General features: G+C 43.5%; 1 protein-coding gene across 1 annotated transcript in view; it reads right to left on the bottom strand.

Moving 5' to 3' along the window:
* Positions 1-21,204, bottom strand: part of SORCS3 (sortilin related VPS10 domain containing receptor 3) — a 665,571-nt gene that overhangs the window by 370,439 nt on the left and 273,928 nt on the right. Inside the window, exon 3 of the mRNA XM_004370120.1 lies at positions 2,738-2,837. Within this exon, the coding sequence (XP_004370177.1) occupies positions 2,738-2,837 (100 nt within the window). The remainder of the gene's footprint in view (positions 1-2,737; positions 2,838-21,204) is intronic.

The following is a 21,204-nucleotide window of genomic DNA, read 5'->3' as shown; positions in this document are numbered from 1 at the left end:
GCCTGGAATTCACCTCTGGGAAGTGGAAATGGAGGTGGTATTTCTACACTGTGTTCTCCAAACTCCAGCATTATGTCCCTTCCATCCCTCTGCATCTGCTCAAACCCACCCTTTGTCTCCCTCACTTCTAGGTGTGCTTTCCAGTTGCCATTGCATCATTTCTGACTCAGGGTGACCCTGTGGGTGTCAACGTAGAACTGTGCTCCATACGGTTTTCAACGGCTGGTTTTTTGGAAGTACACTGCCTACTTTCTTCCAGGGTGCCTCTGGGTGGACTCAAACTGCCAACCTTTCAGTTAGCAGCCAAGCGTGTTAACCATTTGCGCCACCCACGAACAAGTTGTGCTAGGAAGAGCTAAAACAGTCAGGAGTGGAGAAACACATAAAAAGACCAAAAGAGACACTTTATGATAGCTTCCATCAGGAAACACACACATGACAGACAAATATCAAAATGGATGCAAACAGGTACAACCCTTCATATATCACTTGGAAAAATTCTCACAAAAGCGGCTGATCTTAGCCAACATGACAGCATGATTAATTTTGTTGTAGTCCAGAAGTAGGTCATAGATCAGTGCTGAAGGGTATCCTTCATGTCCCAAATCCCCAGTTCCTACTTCTCCCAAAGTGCATAATGCCCACTCTGCTTCCATCTGACCCCTAGTTACTGGGGTGGGATGGGAGACACACTCAACTGTCACAAGACAATATGGCCAACTCTGCCACTAACAAGCTGAGTGACCTGGGTGGGACATTTATCCTCTTTGGGCCTTAGCTTTTTTCTCAATGAAGGAAGAGGATAGAGGAAGAACTGAGAGAAACCTTATTACATACTGTCATGGAGGAGGCACCAAGCTTTAGTTGAAGGTTATCAAGCTTCAAACTTCCAAGTCAGGACTAAACTGTCAATCTTGAAACCCTAGGACCTGACTGTAGAGGAGGAAAAGATGCAAAGGCTTATACGACACAAAGAGGTCTGGTATGAGAATCAAGAACCCTGGATTCTGTCTTGGCTCCTTATTCTAACTGACTGTGTCACTTTGAGTAAGTCACTCCTTTTTTGGCTTCAATTTTCTTATCTGTTGGTATAGATGAGACTGTTGGTTTAGATGAAGGATTCTTACCCAAGAGTCCATGGACACGTTGGGGGTCCATGGATGGGTGTCAGGGTGTTCACAAACCCTTCAATCTTGTTTTCCACATTTTGTGTGCATGGGCATGCTTCTAGAAAGGAGGTCTAGTGCTTTAATCACATTTGCAGAAGATTTGTCTTTCAAAAACAATAAGTAACTGTTTGATAAATGAAATCTATGATCCCTTCCAGCTCTAACATTCAATAATTCAAATAACAATACTGGAAAATGTAAAAATGACAACTGTTTGGGACAAAGTAAAGAGAAACTACTCAGCTAAAACCAGTAACAGGTGCCTAAAGAGCCTTCCTGATTATCAGGGAGGGCTCCGGCATTTGGCTTGTGAACAGTCTCAGGGTCAGAGAACCCCTGAAGCCACTTGGATCTTCTGGTCATCAGTCACCACTGCTGACCCTGGAGCCACTAATTCCACTTCCTCCCTTTGCTGGGGTAGTTAGAAGAACTGGAGGTACAGTGAGATGGCAGCGGTCTGTGACATGATTACTCTAAGCTGCTCCCCTAAGGAGGGCTACTCTTTTATGCTTTGAGCAGCATAAACAATCATCCTTCTAAGCCATAGCTTGGATTCCACCAAGTTGGAATCAAAGATCAAGGACATCTGCACAATGGGTTGAAGCTTACCCCTTGAGCTTACCTCTCTGCAGGGTTTGCAAAACCAAAGGAGAATGCTGATCAGACTGCAAGAGGAGAGTTTGGGTGTGCCATTTTCAGACTTCTCGAAACATTAACAAGGGCCTTTTAACCCTGTAGTGTGCTTATCTGAACCAGGCCTGCCTAAGTTTCTAAACAGCAATGCCTTCCTAACTGGGGAAAGACTACATCTTCCCAAAGCCAATACATTGTACAGTATTTGTTTCTAAAACAGTCCATTGCTCCATGGAATTCAGGCCCCCACCGTCCATTGGTCTCCAAAGTCTGACCTTCCATGATTTCACCCATGTCCTGACTGTTAAGTCAAGAGAAAAGACAGAGTAGCTGAGGGACCAGAGGGGCCAGTGGGGCCAAGGTCTGCCCTCCTGTTCCTCGGAAGTATCTGGGGATTGAGCTGAAAGTCCAGAAGCTGCCTATCCTTCCCTTGGCAGAAACAGATTCCATGTGAATAAGGGGTTCTCCGAACATAGACTAGCAAGAGGAAGGCAGTAGAGAGTCTCAACTCTGGAGTCAAGCAGAACCATGCTCAAATCCCAGATCTGTCACTTACTTCAAGCTGGAAAGTTAATTTCTCTGAGCTTCAGTTTATTCATCTGGCAAATGGGGACAATACCATTTCCTACCCATAGATTCCTTGTGAGGATAAATGAGAGAAGGTGTATAAAGCATTTAGCACAGTCACCGGCACAGAGGAAGCCCCTATACAGTTATAAAGTTTTACTGCTGCTGCTGCTTTCATTATTATTACTATTACTATAAAGCCTGTTATTAAAATTACAGACAGTGTTTGTGAAGTCCCTGGCATAGAAAACAGGCACTCTATATGTGATTCCATGGCTATTTTTTTTTTTTTTTTTCTTAACCCCTGGCCCTGAGCAGCCCTGCCTCCCCCAGAGGGAGTGCTCAGGACTCACTGACCCTCGTCTTACCTTCCTTTTGTTGGTGGGATTGACGTAGAGGTAACTAAGGACTGTCTTCAAACCCACTTTGTCATTCAGCTTTTCATAGGTGGTGCCATAATCTGTTGACCTGCAAGCAAGACAGGGAAAAAGAAAGGGAGAGATTGTTTTACCAAACGGGGGATTGTGTTTAAAGGGGAGCCAGGATCTCCCCCCACCTGCACCTTTGTTCCCAAATTACATGAGTGTTTAAAGGTGTTCTTCAGAGATAAAAAAACCCCATTAATTTTGGAAGAGCAATTGGAATAATGCATCTGCTTACTACCTGAGCTCAAGCCCCTTTGCTCCCGGCCCTTCTCAGAGACCTACTTTCCTGCCCTTTGTGAAGCTGAGTCGTGAAAGGAATTGCTGGAGACGGCCTGCCTCCCACACGGCTCATGCCCTCTGGTTCTCCGCATGGCTCTGTGGAGGGGCATGAGTTCCCTTCAGCGGTCCCTCTGTACTGGAGCCGTGTGCAGAGACCATAGGGCAGAGGCCAGACAGTTGCCCAAGGTCAGTGGGGTGCAACCAACTTCACACCCTCTCCACTGAGCCTGAAGCAAGGGACCCTCAGATGGACAGGAAGTGCTGCTACTACCCAAGATTCTGTGGGGTCCAATGGCCAAATGAGGTCACACCAAGCAGAAGGACTGATGTTTTACATGAGGACAACTGTGTGTCTAGGGTGAAAGATCAATGACACTGATCTGCTTTCAACAGTCCATCGTTCCACTTATCCCAGTGGTTACCTGCTCCTCCTTTGGGCCTAATTTCCATAGGGCTGACCTATACCCGGAATCCCTGGATGGTGCAAACAGTTAACACACTTGGGTGCTAACCAAAAGGTTGGAGGTTCGAGTTCATCCAGAGACACCTCAAAAGAAGGCCTGGTGATCTACCTCTGAAAAATCAGCCATTGAAAACCTTATGGACCACAGACTACTCTGACCCACCATGAGTCAGAATCAACTCCACAGCAACTGTTTGTTTGTTTTACCTTATACCCAAACCATAAGGGCTCAGAGAACAAAGGCAGGCCAACCACTGGTTCATTTCTCTCCATCTCAGCATCCCCTCACCCTCCAATGGTGGAGGAGAGAGAGGGTGCCAAACAGTGTGATTCAAGTAGCCAACCTCCCTGCCACACTGTTCACCTAATGCCCCCACGCTACCCTCAATACACCTCCTCCCTTTTTGGACCACCAGTAACATCAAGTTTTTGGCCCCTCTTCCTGTCATGAACCTCCTTAGCTGGTCTCCAGAGACTTCTACTCAGCCTTAAAAGGAAACAGAGGTCAACTTACTTCCTCTGTGGTCAGCCGGCCTCACCTTCCCTGCATTCAGCCTCAAATCTCAGTTCAGTTCCCAACTCTGGCTCTGTATCTCTCCTTGTCTTTGGCATCATGATGCCCTAGTAACCACCTGTCCCTGCCTTTTCTTTGAGCCTCTACCTAAGTTCTAACTCTAATCTGCTCCTGCCCTGGCCCACAGCTTAACTTTGCAAACCTAGAAGTAAAACTTTTTTAAGAGTTATCCCCACTACCCATTTTAAACTAGAAAATACCTCTTCCCCAAGCCCAGCTTAAATTCCTCCCTCCTCTCCTCTGATCAGCCTTCACCAGCCCTCCTCCCTCCTACCACTCACTTCTCCTCTGCAGGAGAGCAAATGCCTCCTTCATTATGCACCCAAGGCACACCATCCACGCTTCTTTTCTAACTCTTTTGATATTGTCATGATTAATTTCTTGATGTTCTATCTCCCCAGCCACAATGTAAGCTCCTTAAGGACAAGGAACTTTAGAGGCCACTATAGTGAGAGGAAAAAACATGAAATTTGGGCGAGAAAGATCTCCGTTTGATTCCTAGATCTGTAGCTCCCAGCTACATGACTATGTGCAAGTCACTTAACCTCTTTCTTAACTGAAAATGGGGATCATTTAATCTCCCAAAGCATTTGTGAGGATGCAAAAATTTAACACATGCCAAACCTTCTAAAAGGATGTCAGGTACACTGAAATGCAGAGACTAAATAAATAAAACTAAACTAAAAGGTGTCCACTTCTTTCTCCCCCAGTGCAAAGCAGGGCCTTGCACATAACCACATGTAGCATGTTTACTGACTAAACAAACATTTCAAATCCTTCCTTGGGCTACATGTTCCACATGGTCATCAGTTATGGCAACTTTAATAATCAGTCCCCACAAAACTGACTTCTTATATTGTCTGCAGTCTACCTTAGGCAGAAAAGGCAGAAGCTCTGAAAATCACTCCCAATCCTTCTCTTTGCCCTCATCTCTTGAACCATTCCCATCTCCAAGACTTAATGATTCCATCTCTTAAATAATTTAGATCCCTGGTCTCCCATCTCCGCTCCAATGCCTTGGCTCAGGCTTCAGCGGTTTTACACCAGTCCCAAATGGACGTGCTTCTTCCAGTCTTCTCCCCCATCCTCCATGCTTCTTCTAACCATCCTCCATGCTGCGTTCAGGTTAGATTTCTACCACCCAGGTCTGTCCATGTCATTCCCTGGTTGTCATTACCCACTGCCTGCACACAGGAGAGTTTTATCTCCTGTCTTAGGCTGGGTTCTCTAGAGAAGCAAAACCAGTAAAGTGTATAAATATATAGACAGAGATTTATATCAAGGAAATGGATCATCTGGTTGTAGAGGCTGGAACGTCCCAAGTCCATGGATCAGGATAGAGGCTTCTCCTGATTCACGTAGCCACAGGGGCTAGTGAACCAAAGATCAGCAGGTCAGAGAGCAGGGCTCCTGCTCACAGGCTGTGAAGATCGGTGAATCCCAAGATAGGCAGGCAAGACCGCAAGGCTTTTCCTGATTCATGTAGCTACAGGGGCTGGCAAACCCAAGATTGGCAGGTTGGAGATCAGGGCTCTTGCTCACAGGCTGTGAAGATCGATGAATCCCAAGATTGGCAGGCAAGACTGCAGATAAGCTGCTAGCTCAATTCCCAAGAACTAGAGGTCAGATGAACAGGAGCCAGCTGCAGGATCCAAAACCAGCAAAAGCCAGAACATCCACTTATATTCGGATGCAGGCCACATGCCCGAGGAAATTCCCCTTCAACTGACTGGATACTTGCAGCAGATCCCATCGTGGGGGTGATGATCACATATCAACTCTCATCAGGGAAGTGATCACGACATTATACGACTGCCAAAACACTGAGAATTGTGGCCCAGTCAAGTTGACACACAATCTTAAATGTCATATCTCCCAAACTTAGTGTTGTAAAATCTGGCTTCAACTCCCTTACTGGACCTGTTTTGAGCCACTTCCTTCCCTGCCCCTTTCTCTCCAACCACACTAAACTTGCCTGACCATGTCCAGCCTTTTCACTGCCCTACACATCTGCACAAATCCTTCCCTCTGCCTGAACTCTCCAGCCCATTTCCTCTACTTGGTAAGCTTCTCTTCAGCTCCAGTATCACTCTCCTTCCAACTTTCCCCGGAGGAAATGAATCATAACTTCCTTTGTGTTCTCATAGCACCTTACACGTATTTCTATTTTAGCATTTATCCCATTGTTTTAGTCACACTATTTACCCTGGGACTGCTTCCTTGACTGTAACTTTCTAAGGGCAAGAACCATTTCTTATAACAGCCCCAAGGTCTTGCACAAAGCAAGTGCTGAATATATTGATTTTTTTATTGTTTAGCTTTGCCTTTATCTGTGAAAATGAATGAATGAATAAACTTGCTCAGACCTACTCACAAGTTCTTGACCAATTGCTAACCTCTAGTGGCAACACAACACAGATATACCTAGAAAATATACTTGACCCTTTGGATGCTGGCACAATTGGCACAGATTGGTAAGGTCTAGCAATGTCTGGTGCCAGGGAAGGATCTACAGTTCACTCGTCCAAGCATTAAGGTTTAAATGCCCAATCACCCTGAGCTCCTGTCTTACCCAGGGAAGGTAGGAGATGGCCCATGATCTCTAGAGGCTGTCAGCTGCATGCTTTTACTAATCCTAATAAAGCACTTTATAGAATAAATTACATCTTGATTCTACACTCTTGAAGGCATAAAGGCAGCACAGTATGGGGAAAGAACACTGAACTTGGAAGTCTGGAAATCTAGACCCTAGAACTGATTCTGAAATATCCTCAGTGTGTTACCCTTGGCAAGTCACTACTCTAAGCCCCTTCCATCATTAACACAAGGGGTTTAATTCAGATACTCATAAGGCCCCTTCTGGACCTTAAATCTTATTATCTCACCAACACACTGTTAAGCTTTTTTCCAACTAGCAACTTTTCCTCACACTATATATAGCAAGCATCTTACTCATAAGAGGTAAATTCTCAGGGCTCCTGGCATGACTGATGTCACAACAAAGTTCCTTCTAGAATCTAAACAGCCCTCATCAAAGGGAGTGTGCTCAGCATCACACGTAGTCGCTCTTTCTGCAAGCTCCACGACAGATTCACACTGACTTTGCCATTTTGCAAAAGTGGCTGCTGAGAGTAGGGACTTCCCAACAAAGGAGACTGTCCACATTTCAGCTTCCTCCATGCCTCTGGCAGTTCCTGCTCACTCAGGCTGGCAGAAACAAGCCACACTCACTGAAGACACCTCAGGGAGCCACTGAGTCTGCAGAACCAAAGGTGCCCTTGACTCTGTCCTCTCCAGCATGGACGCTGCACACAGGGTTGACCACAGCATTCAGGGGCCCACTTTTGCCTGAGGAGAGAGGCAGATGGCAGAGTTCTCACCCCCATTGCCAGAGACAGCTGTCCCTGAAGAACTCACTTTTACAGGAAAGCAAGCCATGTCTCTACCTTATGACTCCAGACATCTGCCTGCGAGGTCACTTGAAGAAGCCAGTCTCATCTCACCAGTTTTAAAGCTAGCCTCCCAAATCTTGACACAAGGCTCATAAAACTGAAATGCTCAGAAAGCTGGAGCCATCACACACACACACACATACACTGTGGGCCTGGCATTGTGCCTGGGCCCCACTGAACTGCCCCCTGGTGCTCTGTGGCATTCTGAATTGCTCAGTCCACAGAGCTAACCTGTAGGGCAACAAGAGAGCCATGCACCGTCCAGGGCATCCAGCTTCTGCGCCTTGGCTGAGGCCACCCCAGCTCCCTATGTGTGTGTCTGTTTGCCTGTCTCCCGCCTTCCTCTCTTTCTTTCTTGTTTATGAATGATTTCCAGTACTCAGAAAAGCAGAATGAGATACCAATCATATTCTCACCATTAGATTTAATAACTGTTTGTGTTCGTGAACAACACGTAACCTTTTTGAGTGTTTTTACATTTACATAAATGTCATCCTACAGGATATATCTTCTGCAACTTGCTAGCTTTACCCAATATTCAGTTTTTGAGGTTTATCCATATTGACTCACCTAGCCATAATTCATCCATTTTAACCACTGTATAGCATTTTTGGTCTATGAATAAAGCACTGTCTATTTATCTTTCCAACCACTGATAATTTTTTTATTTGCTATTATAAACAACACTGCAATGAACAAGAAATTCTTATACACAGCTCCTTGTGCATATATAAAGAAAACATTGTCTTGATGTGGAATTACTAGGTCACAGCTCTGGTGGCACAGTGGTTAAGCACTCAGCTGCTAACTAAAAGTTGGCGGTTCAAATTCACCCAGTGGCCCCCCCCAGCAGAAAGACCTGGTGATCTGCTTCTATTACAGACAAAAACCCTAGAGGGCAGTTCTACTCTGTCACATGGGATCACTGAGTCAAAATTGACTCGATGGCACCCAACAACAACTGTATGCATTACTTCTACTTGTTGATTACTAACAGCATTTACTCCAAGAAGGCTGTAACTCCAGAGAACCTCCCTTAGTCTCCAGGTCTAGTAACTGGTTGTGCTTAATTCCCAGGGCCTGAGTCCCTCGCTCCTTGCCCTTCTGGTCCCAGCCATCTCTGGCTCCGAAGTCCTAAATTCCAGAGCCTTTAAAACCCAGTCAGCACTTGTTTCCCCATTCGCATCACTGTAGGCCACCTGCTCCCTGGCTCCACAGCTAGCTCAAGGGCGTACTCATTTGTCTGGCTGGGCCTCCCATTTACCCATCACTTGCGCTACTTTCCAGGTATCTAACTGTGACTGGCAGACCAGGCTTCCTCCCTCTTCAATCTCCTAGAGATAGACGGGTGTATGCCAGGACCCTGACCCCTAATCTGAGCCCTCCAACTGTTGACTGAGCTCTTGTCCCATCCCCACAGACCTAAAGACCTCGGTGTGGGCCAGTCCATTCTGGAAAGGCCCCACCACCTCAGCACAACATGCCATACCCCTGATTATTCCCTAGGGCCACTCTTGCACTGACAATTACAGGAGTTGAAGTGTGGATAGGGTATATATTTTGTCCACCCATCAAACTCCCTCTCCTCTAGTGAGCTCCTGGGGAAAAGGCTAGTGGCTACAAGCGTATGGACTGCTATTCTGAAAGTAAAAGAACAGAAGAGAAAAATTTTCAGCCAATGCAGCCAAGTCAGCCTCCCAGCAGAACTGAGCTGTAACTGAACACCCCCACTCCAGGCCACGTTCCTGCCAGAGGTGAGAGCTCTCGGGAGGCACTCTGCCCCTTCTCACTAGATGTTCTGGACCGGGTGGGCACTCTGCTTTCCTTATCCAGCTGGCGCTTTCACCTCATTTACCACCATCTTCTATTTCCCTCTCTTCTTCGCCCCTGAGTTCTACAGAACTTGGGAACAGGAAATCACAAGGCCTTTTACCCCTTGATTTTCATATTCTCTCATCTTCTTCTCAGTGGACTCCATTCTGCACAATATAACCTAAATCAGCAAACAACCAGTCACAATAGTGCCTTTTCATATTTGCAATTTTTTTAAATTTTGTTTTACTCCTTTCTTAACCAAATGCCTAGCACATAATAGATAAATATTAAGAAAGGAGTAAAAAAAAAAAAAAAAAGTTTGCAAAAAGGAAAATAAACTATGACAACTGGTTGTTTACATATTTTTGTTTGACTAACTTCTCAACAAGTATCTCTCTACTATAGGGTCACTGTGGGTCAGAATCAACTCGATGACAAAGGGTTTGGTTATGTGTTAGGATTGTGAGGATGGCCCAATGAGTTTATGCTTGGCAATTGTCCCGATTGCTACTTTTTGATTTCCAACTCCAATACTAATGACATTGTAGAGATTTTCCAACAACACCAGCCCATACCCCGCTCCACATTTCTATCAACACTACCTAGGAGTACCCTATTTATCCTCTCAATATGTATATGTGCTTTTCCTCTTTTCAGCAATTGCTAAATGCTTCTTTATAAAAGTCACATCTTAAACATCTTTTGAATCTTCATAAGTGAAGAATATAGCTCTAAGTAGGAAGATTTAACAATCAAAACCAAGCCTGTTAACGTCAAGTCGATTCCAACTCATGGAGACCCCATGTGTTACAGAGTAGAACTGTCCTCCATAGAGTTTTCTTGGCTGTAATCTTTACGGAGGCAGATTACCAAGACTTTCTTCCACAGCAATGCTGAGTGGGCTCAAACCGCCAACCTTTACGTTAGTAGTCAAATTAGTGAACACTGAAAATGGCTAATGTGTCAGTTCCTGTTGGAAAGATTTGGAAGTTACAGAGTATTTGAGGTGCTTGGCACAAATACACCATTATACTTTTGTGGTGGTTTCTGAAAACAGGCCCAGTGATACGCAGTTTAGTAAGTGGGATCATAGAATTTTAGAGATGGACATAATCAGATCCAACTTAAAGATGATCACACCTAACTCATTTTATAAATGAGGAACTGTTTCTAGAGAGACCTCCCTTTGTATTAACTTGCTGTTGCAAAGTGGTTTGATGGTTTAATTCACTTATTAACAGCCTGGGCTTTAGCGGTAGACACACCTGGATTTTAGTCCTAACTCTCCATACCACCGGCTGTGTAATCTTGGGAAAGTCGCCTCACCTGTCAGGCTCCTCTGTAAAATGGTGGGTGGCTGTGTGAATTCAATTAGCTCTGTATATAAAGTACTTAACGTGCTGCCCGGCACATTAGCATTCAAGTAAATGCTAACTATTGTCTTAAAAAAAAAAAGTAGTCAAGCGCAAACCATTGATGCCACCAAGGGACCTTGAGTAAAAAGATGGGAGTAGTACAAAGACAACTAGACCAAGAACTAGAAGAACTAGCTGTGTGACCTCCTCTCTTCTCTGGACCTCAGCTCAGATAGCAGGGCTGTTGTTTTGAGGGTTCAATAAACAGTAGGAAGATACCTAGCCTAGCATCTGATAAAAGCCCTTGTTTCATAAATGCACATGGCTAGCATTGATATGAATACTCCAGATTGCATTTTCCTCGAGGACAATCACTTTATTTTCATTTCCTTGATTTATCCTCCTTACACTTAATTGGGGATGAGGCACATGAACACCTAATAAATCGTGAAAGGATCTTTGGGGACTGTTTCCGATTTGCCATCATGAAAGTACAATATGGTCCAGCTGCCTGGGTAATCAAAAAACTGAACCATGCTTCAAAGTGCTAGGCCTTGGGAAGTACCACCAGCCATTCCCCCTGAGTGCATTCTGCTGAGATGCACTGAGGAGAGTCAACAATCAAAATCCATAGGAAATTAGCTTCTCGGATGTTTGGTGAACCACAGCCCATTCCAAGGTCAGGGTCAGAATCTTCCACAGCACAGCTCCAGACCAATGGCTGTCCAGCGGAGCTTCACGATAGAAATGGGAAAACAAATGACAAATCCCCTCTGGTCTGTTCCACTCCTCATCTTAGAGCCAATGCCCAAAGCCACTTTAATTTGTATCTTTGCAACAGTAGGAGGCCAGCTTGACTACAAACAATCAGCCAGATAACTAATTTAAGACTTCAAGCCAAAAGCGAGTGATTTAAATAGCTTCACTCTCCAACTGGGTATAAACCCTCCGCTTCAGGAAAACCACAAGCAGGCTGACCGAGCATTTCCCTGATGCCAAGGCAGAGGTTCCCAAAGCTCTTGGTGACCTCTTCTCATACTCTGACTCCTTAATCTCACAAAAAGAGGCATAATGATGCAGGATAATTAATTCATCTCTATCTCCTCCTGCCCCAGCCATTTGAATGAGAGCCATCACTGGGTTCCAAATGCAGAAAACAGTGGTTAGCTGACTTTGAAGGCCAGAATCATGCAGAATTGGTGGTTTAGATTAGATAAAATGTAAACCCAACAGCAGCACCATCCCGGCATGCATCTCCTCTAGGAGAGAAGATTGGGGTGTCTGAGATTAGCCAAATATCCAGATCCTTGGTCTTTCTGGCAGAGTAAGCACTTCATGTCACTGAACCTCAGTTCCAACAACAGGACTGTTGAACTGTGGGGATTCAAAATGTCAAAGGATCCCAATGCTATCAGCCAAGAAGGCTGTTTGTGACATACAAGTGAGAGGAGCAAAGTAGCCCTCCAAAGAAAAGAAAGCTGATCTAGATCAACAGCAGACCCCCAAGAAGCCATGACCTCCCATGATTCACTGCAGCTTTGTTCATATGAACATAATGGAATGACAGTCATCTGCGGGAATAAAATATGGTGTGTTATGTATATATACACATACATACACACATATGTGTACACATAATATATAGCACTATTGAAGAATACAGTATATCTCTAAGTACTGAAGACGGAAGAACTGATTCATTCAAATTGTGGTGTTGGTGAAGAATGCTGAAGATACCATAGACTGCCAGAAGAATGAACAAATCAGCCTTAGAAGAAATAGAACTAGAATGTTCCTTAGCACTGAAGACGGCAAGATTTTGGCTGACTTACTTTGGACATGTCATCAGGAAAGACCGATTACTAGAAAAGGACATCGTGTTTAGTAGAGTGTCAGAGAAAATTCCATGAGATGGATTGACACAATAGCTACAACAATCATGAAGATGGTGCAGGACCGGGCAATGTTCTGTTCTGTTAACCATAAGGTCACCATGAGTCAGAACCAACTCAACGGCAACTAACAACAACAACTAGGTATTGATCTGGAAACGTCTCCAAGACATATTACCAAATGAAAAAGGGCAGCTGAGCAATAATATGTAAAACACACCACCAGTATACCCAGACACAACAAGACAATGTATTTCCGTTAGATTCCTTGATGTGAACACAAATGCATAAAAAGTGCTGAGAGGAAAACACAAATAACTGATGATAAACGCTACCTCTGGGGAGGGATCTGGAAAGGAGCAGGCTACAGGGACTTTAGTTTATTTGTAAGGTTGTATTTTAGAGCAACGTTATCCACGTATCACTCATATACTTAAGGATAATAGCAATAAAGTGATTCCTGACTGAGCAGTTACCCTGCAGATCAGATCACAGGCACACCTGTAGAGGCACTCAACTATAGATAAGCATTTATATTCAGCAAAGCAGCCCAGGGTAATCACAAGAGGGTACATTTCACAGTCAAGTAGATTTGGGATTATATCCAGCCTGAGGAACCTCAGTCTAATTGTGTAAGTCTCTGTTTTCATATCTGCTCAATGGAAATATAGATATCTCCTTCATAGGACTATTGTGAAGCCTAAGTAGCCCTAATATCAGGCAGTCCACATCACTGTCAATTGTTGAGTGGCTCCCCGAGAGACCAACAATATCATCGTCTCAGGAGAAAACTGTCTTGTACGATTGTGGGCAAACAGCAGCTGAGTTATACTTACATAACCACCAGCGGACAGGTTAGCACCATCTCATTCCCACCGTATCAGCAAGAAGCTACCAAAAGGCGCATGGGAAGATGAAGGGGTTGCTATACATAATCAAAGATAGCCTCCAGCAGGTGGCCAACACTAGTAAATTAAAGTCTAGGGAAAACGGACTCAACTTCTATTTTCACTAAGTTTTCCTGGGGAAAAAGATAATGAGGCCCAAACTAGAAGGTTCTGGACAGTTCTAGCAAGCAGCTGTCTGGAGAGTAGATGTTTACCATTTCCTTTTAAAATTACATGCAGCCGGTTGAGGCCCTGTGACGTGTATGCAATTATATCTGTCTGTACACCACCCAGAAACTCCCAAGATAAAATGTACGGCCGCCTAATGGAGAAATGTTAATGATAGAGAGCCTTAAGACCATCTCCCTAGTTTAAAACCCGAAAACCCATTGCCATTGAGTCAGTTGCAACTCATAATGACCCTGAAGTCTGCATCCCATTAGTTTTTAAATCTTTTTATTCTCAGTGATGAATGCAATGCTTTGCAAATGGTAGGCACTCAATGCACTGATTATTTACAAATTAATGCGACTCTAGCCCCTGGGTGGTGCAAACAGCTAACAGGCTTGGCTGCTAACTGAAAAGTTGGCAGTTCAAGTCCACCCAGAAGAACCTCAGAAGACAGTCCTGGCAATCTTCTTCTGAAAAATCAGGCATTGAAAACCCTATGGAGTATAGTTCTACTCTGACACACACGGGGTTTCCATGAGTCTGAGTTGACTTAACGGCAACTGGTTTATTGCTCCCAGGAACAGTCAACACTGTAGAGGAAAGAGTGTCTCCTTTTGCTGCTACCCTCCTCCATGAAGCCTCTCATCTCCCTGTCTCTGGTTTCCTTGCACTCAGTACCTGCACCCCTCTGAGGGAGCACTGTCTCTGCTCCCTAGGGACATACATCTCTTCTCTTCTGCTGTTGTTGTATGTCATTCTTTAACTTTCTGTGTATTGGGCCTCTTTCTCCAGGTAGAATGAAGTTCTCTGACTGTCTGGCATGTCTCTTTTAGCCCCTAAAGCACTTTGAATAATGTCATGCGGGGTAGCTACTCAAACTGTGCAAATGTGTTCCAGGGATTGAGATAGCTGATTTCAAACAGATTCCCTCTGATGTGAAAATGTTCTACTGTGAAAAGAGATATTAATATGAAAGCAGATTTGTCTTCATCTGGGCCAGTTCTATCAGTTATCCTACTTGCCATCCAGGGAGTTAAAGAAGACTAGTCTTCCAACACCTGATAACTCCCAACCCAGGAGAGAAGAAGATGAAATTCCCAGATACCAAGGAGTGAATTACACCTCCCCTTATGCCACAGTCACCCCATCATCCCCAGTTGTGTTGGAAATCTGAAGTCTCAGTCTTCTCTTCTTTTAAAAGAATTCTTGAATGATTGCCATGCGCGCTGCACTGTGCCAGAAGCACAACATTTCTTTAAACAATTGCCCAGTCGGACTCCACATTCTGATACTCCAAACGCTCTTAACTATAGATCAGGCCATGAAAAAACAATCTCAGGTTTTCTAAGCAAGAAAAAGCAATTCGCTAGAATTTGGGTTTGTTCTTAAGTCATAGAGTATTCTTCTTAAACCATCACTGTGGTCTACAGAGAAATGCCCCCTTCGAGATCTGAGGCAAAACTCCCCTGAACGCCAGGTGACCGACTAGCTCAGTAGATTAGTCCCCATAGCCTGGGAATAAACAAATATCACACTCTAGGGTCTTTTAAATGTACTGTAAATGTAGGATAGAACTATTTTAAAATATAGAAAAGAAGAATGTGCAACCACCATCAATCACAGTCACACTATACAGAGAAAAACTCAGTTAACATTTTGGTGTGTGTGTTTTTTCTCTATAGCGTGTGTTTACAAAATTTGGGTGCCATTCTTTGAATACAATTGGGTGTTCTGATTTTTCATTTTAATATAACATTGTAAGTATTTTTCCATGTCATTAAATATTCTTTAAAAACATCATTTTAAAAGCCTTACAACGTTCCAATGTAAGAATGTATAATTTACTCTGTCTTCTCTATATTGGTCAGTTTCTGGCCAAATTTTTACATTAAGTAACTTTAATGTGTATTGTTGTACATAAATCTTTGTATGTATCTTTGTTTCCTTGGAATAAATTGATGTAAGTGTAATTACCAGTTCAAAGGGTAAAAATTAGCATTAAAGCTCTTTTTATAAAATGTCTTACAGCAATATTCCAGTCGATCTGCACTTCCACTAGCAATGTATAGAAATGTCAGCTTTACTCCATACTTGTCAACATCAGGCATTATCATTTTGAAGATGCTGGACACAGTGTTTTAAGATACCAAAAGGACATATACATTGGCACCAAAACATAATAAAAAAATGTGAGGTCTTTGGCATGTCTTAATACCAGAATACCATGTCTACAAGACAGTAGTTCTCAAACTTTTATGACTCAGGATCTCTTCATATGTTTAACAGTTATTAAGGTCCTCAAGAGCTTTAATCCACATGCGTTACACACATGGGATCACAACGCGTCAGAGGCTAACTCGATGGCAGCTACCGGCAACAACATACCTACTGATACATACTATATTAGAAATTAACTCAGAAAACTTTATATTTATTTATTAATTCATTAAGAAATAACAACAAACCCATTAAATGTTAATGTAAATAGCATGATTTTATTAAAACGACTACAATTTCCAAAACAAATACAGCTTAGTGTGAAGAGTGGCATTGTTTCACCTTTTATTAGCAAAGCTCTTTAATGTCTTAACTGAAGACCGCTGGAGTCTCATAGCATCTTCTGCATTCTATTCTAATATCAAACACATCATGACACTGCTAGAAAACTCCACTGTACAATTATAAGAGCATAAAAGTTAAAAAGACAAATAATGTTTTATTATTATTAGAAAATAATTTTGACCTCATTTGTCCCCTGAAAGGGTCTCGGGGACCCTCCAAGGATCCCCGGACCACACTTTAAAAGCTACTGCTCTAGTCCAAACAACTACTAGGGGTCAAGAGGACTGCAACTTACAAAGAGCCTATTCTTTAAAAAGCCTATAGGCTTCTTGCAAATCTCCTATCACTCAAATGTTCCTGTTTGCCAGACCCTTTAAAGTGCAACTCCAGCCTCCGACTACTGCAAATCCCTCTCATCTCCCCTGCCCTGGAATGATCTTTTCTTTTTCTGATTTTCTATTGCTTTTACATCCCTGCAGCACAATTTGGCCTATACCCTCTGATTTTCATAGTGTCTTAGATCTACCAAAACTATAAGCTCCTTGAGGTCAGGGAGCAAGACTTTGACACATATTTGGACTCAGTAATTGAGTTCTCGGAAGATCGCCACCCTAAATCACTGTGGCATTTAAGTAACCGACATTTGCATATTGCTTTATACAAAACACTTTCTCTTGAAATATTTCATTTACTTCTCACACTGACCCTTTGCCATAGGCATTTTATCTTTGTCATAAAAATGAGGAAACAGAGGCTCAGAGAGGTTAAGTGAGTGAGTAAATGACAATGCTGGAACCTGAACCCAGGTCATCTGATTCCAAATCCCATGTGCTCTATTTCAGCGCTGGGCCTTCTATTTAAGCAGTGGTAACTGATCATTTTGCTTCGCAAAGTTTCACATGGTAGGGGGTTCACTCACTTATCCTTCCAGGGACCCTCATAGGCATTTCCTACTAGGAAGCACTACGAGTGTTTAAAAGCAGAGTTTGGAGTAAAAATCCCTGTTCTTTCACTTACTAGCAATGATCACCGCCCTGGTGATGCAGAGGTTAAGTGCTCAGCTGCTACCTGAAAGGCCAGCAGTTCAAACCCACCAAAAGCTCCTCCGGAGAACGGTGTGGCAGTGTGCTTTGGTAAAGATTTACAGCCTTAGAAACCCTGTGTGATAGTTCTGCTCTGTTCTATAGGGCCATTATGAGTCAGAATAGACCCATCAACAATGGGTTTAGCAATGTGACATTAGGTACATTACCTATTCTTTCTGGTCTCAGTTTCCCCATCTCTAACATGGGCATACTAATTGCCTCTACACGGCATTGTTGGGAGGACTCAATGAGAAGTCACATAAAGCACAGTGCAAAGATCAGCTTAGGTCCTTACACACTTTCATTCTTTCTGGAGAATCATCTTACCACCATTTTTTATCTCCCCAATGGAAGACCGGAATGGCTTCATGAACAAAGGACAAGGATTTCCTATAGTTCAAGAAACGTGACTAATGAACAAAAAATTATTTTATTTCAGATACCTGGATCTGGGGTCTTTGGAACATAGAGACTGCAGAAGCCCAGGCCAGAAGCATCACTGGAAAGAAAAGACAGCTGTTTTCACGAAAAGACATTCATTGCCAATCCATGCAAGAGCTTGCAGGGGCATTGGCTCTGGGAGTCACCCTGCCCTCAGCCCACTCCCCTCAACATACACAGACACTCCCCATGCCAATGTCCTCTCATAGTCACTGGAATTCAGCACCTTTACTGAGATGGTTGCTTCCACAGAGGAAAGATAGTGCTCGATGGGGCAAGTCAAGTAGCCGAGAGGAGCCAGAGCCCCAGTAGTGAACAGAGTGTCTCTCAGCTGGCTAACAAACACCAGGCCTGGCAGAAACACGATGCTACCAACTGTCTCAAGTAGCTCAAAACTCAAGCATACAGCAAGTCCCATAAGTTCTGGCCTGTTGGGTTTCCAGAGTCTTATTGTTACAGATACTCCTTGTTTCCAACCCAAGATAATGCTTCACATTTATTTTCTTCCTCTATAAAAGGAGAGAGTTGAAATCAATAACCTCAAAAATCCCTGCCATACCCAACAATCTGCATCTGATCAAGTTCCAAATGGCTGCTGGATGCTTCCAAAAATTTATATCTATGCCCAAAAGATGAAGATCTGTCACCACTGAGGGTTGAATGGGATCCTGTAGAAACTGCCTGAGCAAAGGCAGTGTCTCTGGAATAAATATTCAGCTTCCCAATGGTCTTTCAGTTTATGGATCATCTAAGCTAGACACTGAGGGAACACCATCAGAAAGCATCATATATTCTTGGGGAGACAGGACCACCTCTCATTAAAAGCTAGAAAGCAAGACATGAGTGAGTCCTGACAGCCAAAGGCTGAAACATGGTATTTTAAACCCAACACCTGGACCACTAAGAAATGGTCCAACAGGCAAGATGATAGAGCACATGGGTGAGATTTTGATATAGTCTCTCCTGGAGTGATTGAAGTTGGCTGAGCAGCTTGAGAAGGGAGATGATGACTAGAAAGGGAGTTCAAAAATGCTATTAAATAAAAACTCTGTGAGGACAAGAACCCCACTAAGCTCCTAGTGTCCACTGCCTGGCACATTGTAGGAACTCAATCACCATTTTGAAAAAGTAGATGAATAAGGATTAAATGAGTAGGAAGAAGTTATACCAAATGGGGTAGAATAGCAGAATGGTTAAGAACACAGGTTTTGGAATCAGAGACTGGTTTCAAGACCTGGCTCCACCCCTTATGAGCTGGTGATCTTGGGCAGGTCATTTAACCTCTTTAAACTTCAGTTTTCTCATCTGTAAAATGGGTCAAGCCATCTAAATTAAATATCTCACATGTCTGTTTGAGAACCAAAAGAGAAAATGCATATAAAGCATGGATCACAATGCCTGGCATATTATAGGCTCTTAATAAACCCTAGCCATTATGTGATGATGATGATAATGACATCAATAATGATGACGATGACTAGTGTTAGAGGAGCTCAGAAAAAAAGAAGGAGCACTTCATGGAAGAGATGGGCTTTGAAGTTAGGGTTAAGTATTGGGAGGCCAAAGGAAGGCAAAAAGTACGTCCAAAGTCTCAGAACCTGAAAAATGAATGATGTTTTTTAAAGATAATTAAGGAGATTGACCAGACCTGAACGGGACATTGAACATTTTTACAAGAGCGTTTAAGAGGGAGTAAGATTAGGTAAATAGAATAAGACTAACATGGAAAGTCTTGAATATCTTCTAAAGGTCTTAAACTTTATCTTACAAGCAATAGGGGCCCCAAAGTTTCTTGAACAGGGTAGGAACATGGAAAAATTAATCTGTTGACGGTATATGTGATGGATTGGTGTGGCACATTCTCCTAGAGGGGAACTTATTAGGGATCCATCTCATGAGCCTGGATGACAATAGGCCGTCAGAAATGAAAGAGGGACAGAGAGGAGAAGCATAAACTGTTAACTGGGCATGGAGCAAAGAACAGTAAAAGACGACTTAAAGATCCACCTGAGTGCCTAAGAGAATCGTGTTGTCACTGAGAGAAACAAGACTGGAGCCAACATCTCAGTAGCAAATTATAGGTTGACTTTGAGAAATAACCCATCCTAGGCTGGGTTCCCTAGAAGCAGAGCCTGAGTCTGTAATTTAGAAGCACATGAATTACTGAAGGCATGCTCTCAGGAAAAACCTAAAGGGACAGAAGGAGGTGAGAGAGGGAAGGGGCAGAAGTCTAACATGGATGTGGTTCCAGGTAAAACCTGGTACACAGCGGGGCTCTGATGCATAAATCTCTCTGGCCCTGCACAACCTCTGTCCAGGAGTGTAATTCACTTCCCCTGCATTTCTTTTTTTTTTAATTTTAATTTTTTTTATTGTACTTTAGGTGAAGGTTTACAGAACAAATAGTTTCTCATTAAACAGTTAGTACACATATTGCCTAATGACAGTGGTTAATAACCCCACGACATGTCAACACTGTCCCTTCTCAACCGTGCGTTCCCTATCACCAGCTTTCTTGTCCCCTTCTGCCTTCTAGTCCTTGTCCCTGGACTGCTGTGCCTCATTAGTCCCGTTTTGTTTTATGGGGCTGTCCAATCCCCCGCTGAACAGTGAACCTCGGGAGTGACTTCACCTCTGAGCTAAAAGGGTGTCCAGGGGCCATAATTTTAGGGTTTCTCCAGTCTTTCAGGCCAGTAAATCTGGTCTTTTTTGTGAGTTAGAATTTTGTTCTATATCCTTCGTCAGCTCTGTCCAGGACCCTCTGTTGTGATCCCTGTCAGAACAGTCAGTGGTGGTAGCCGGGCACCATCTAGCTGTACTGGACTCAGTCCGGTGGAGGCTGTAGTAGTTGTGGTCTGTTAGTCCTGTGCACTGATCTTTTCCTTGTATCCTGTGCACTCATTCTGCCTTGCTCCTGAAGGGGTGAGACCAGTGGAATCTCTTACATGGCTGCTCACAGGCTTTTAAGACCCCAGACCCTACTCACCAAAGGTAGAATGTAGAACAGTCTTTGTAACCATGTTAGGCCAACTGAGCTAGATGTTTCCTGAGACCATGGTCCCCACAGCCCTCTGCCCAGCAATTCAGTCCCTCAGGGAGTTCGGATGTGTCTATGGGGCCTCCATGATGTTTACTTGTACAATTTGTGCTGGCTTCCCCAATACTGTGCACTGTCTTACCCTTCACCAAAGTTACCACTTATCTATTGTCTATTTAGTTTCCCCTCAACCCCTCCCATCCCTTGTAACCAACAAAGATTGTTTCCCCGCCATTTCTTGACCTACTTTGTGGAAGCAGCAGAAAGCTAAGTAGCTGTCATTTTCTCGGTTATCCATATTGGCCATGCAATTCTTCAGATGTACAAGAACATGAAAGAAAAGTTAGGTAAGGCTTTCTAAAAATGGGGGAGTTAGGCTGTTGCTATATTAAGCACT

The sequence above is a fragment of the Trichechus manatus genome, unplaced genomic scaffold (assembly GCF_000243295.1).
Source record: "Trichechus manatus latirostris isolate Lorelei unplaced genomic scaffold, TriManLat1.0 scaffold00007, whole genome shotgun sequence".
NCBI classification, from domain to species: Eukaryota; Metazoa; Chordata; class Mammalia; order Sirenia; family Trichechidae; genus Trichechus; species Trichechus manatus.
Note: the sequence above shows the minus strand (reverse complement) of the source record. Positions and strands in the feature narration are given on the sequence as shown.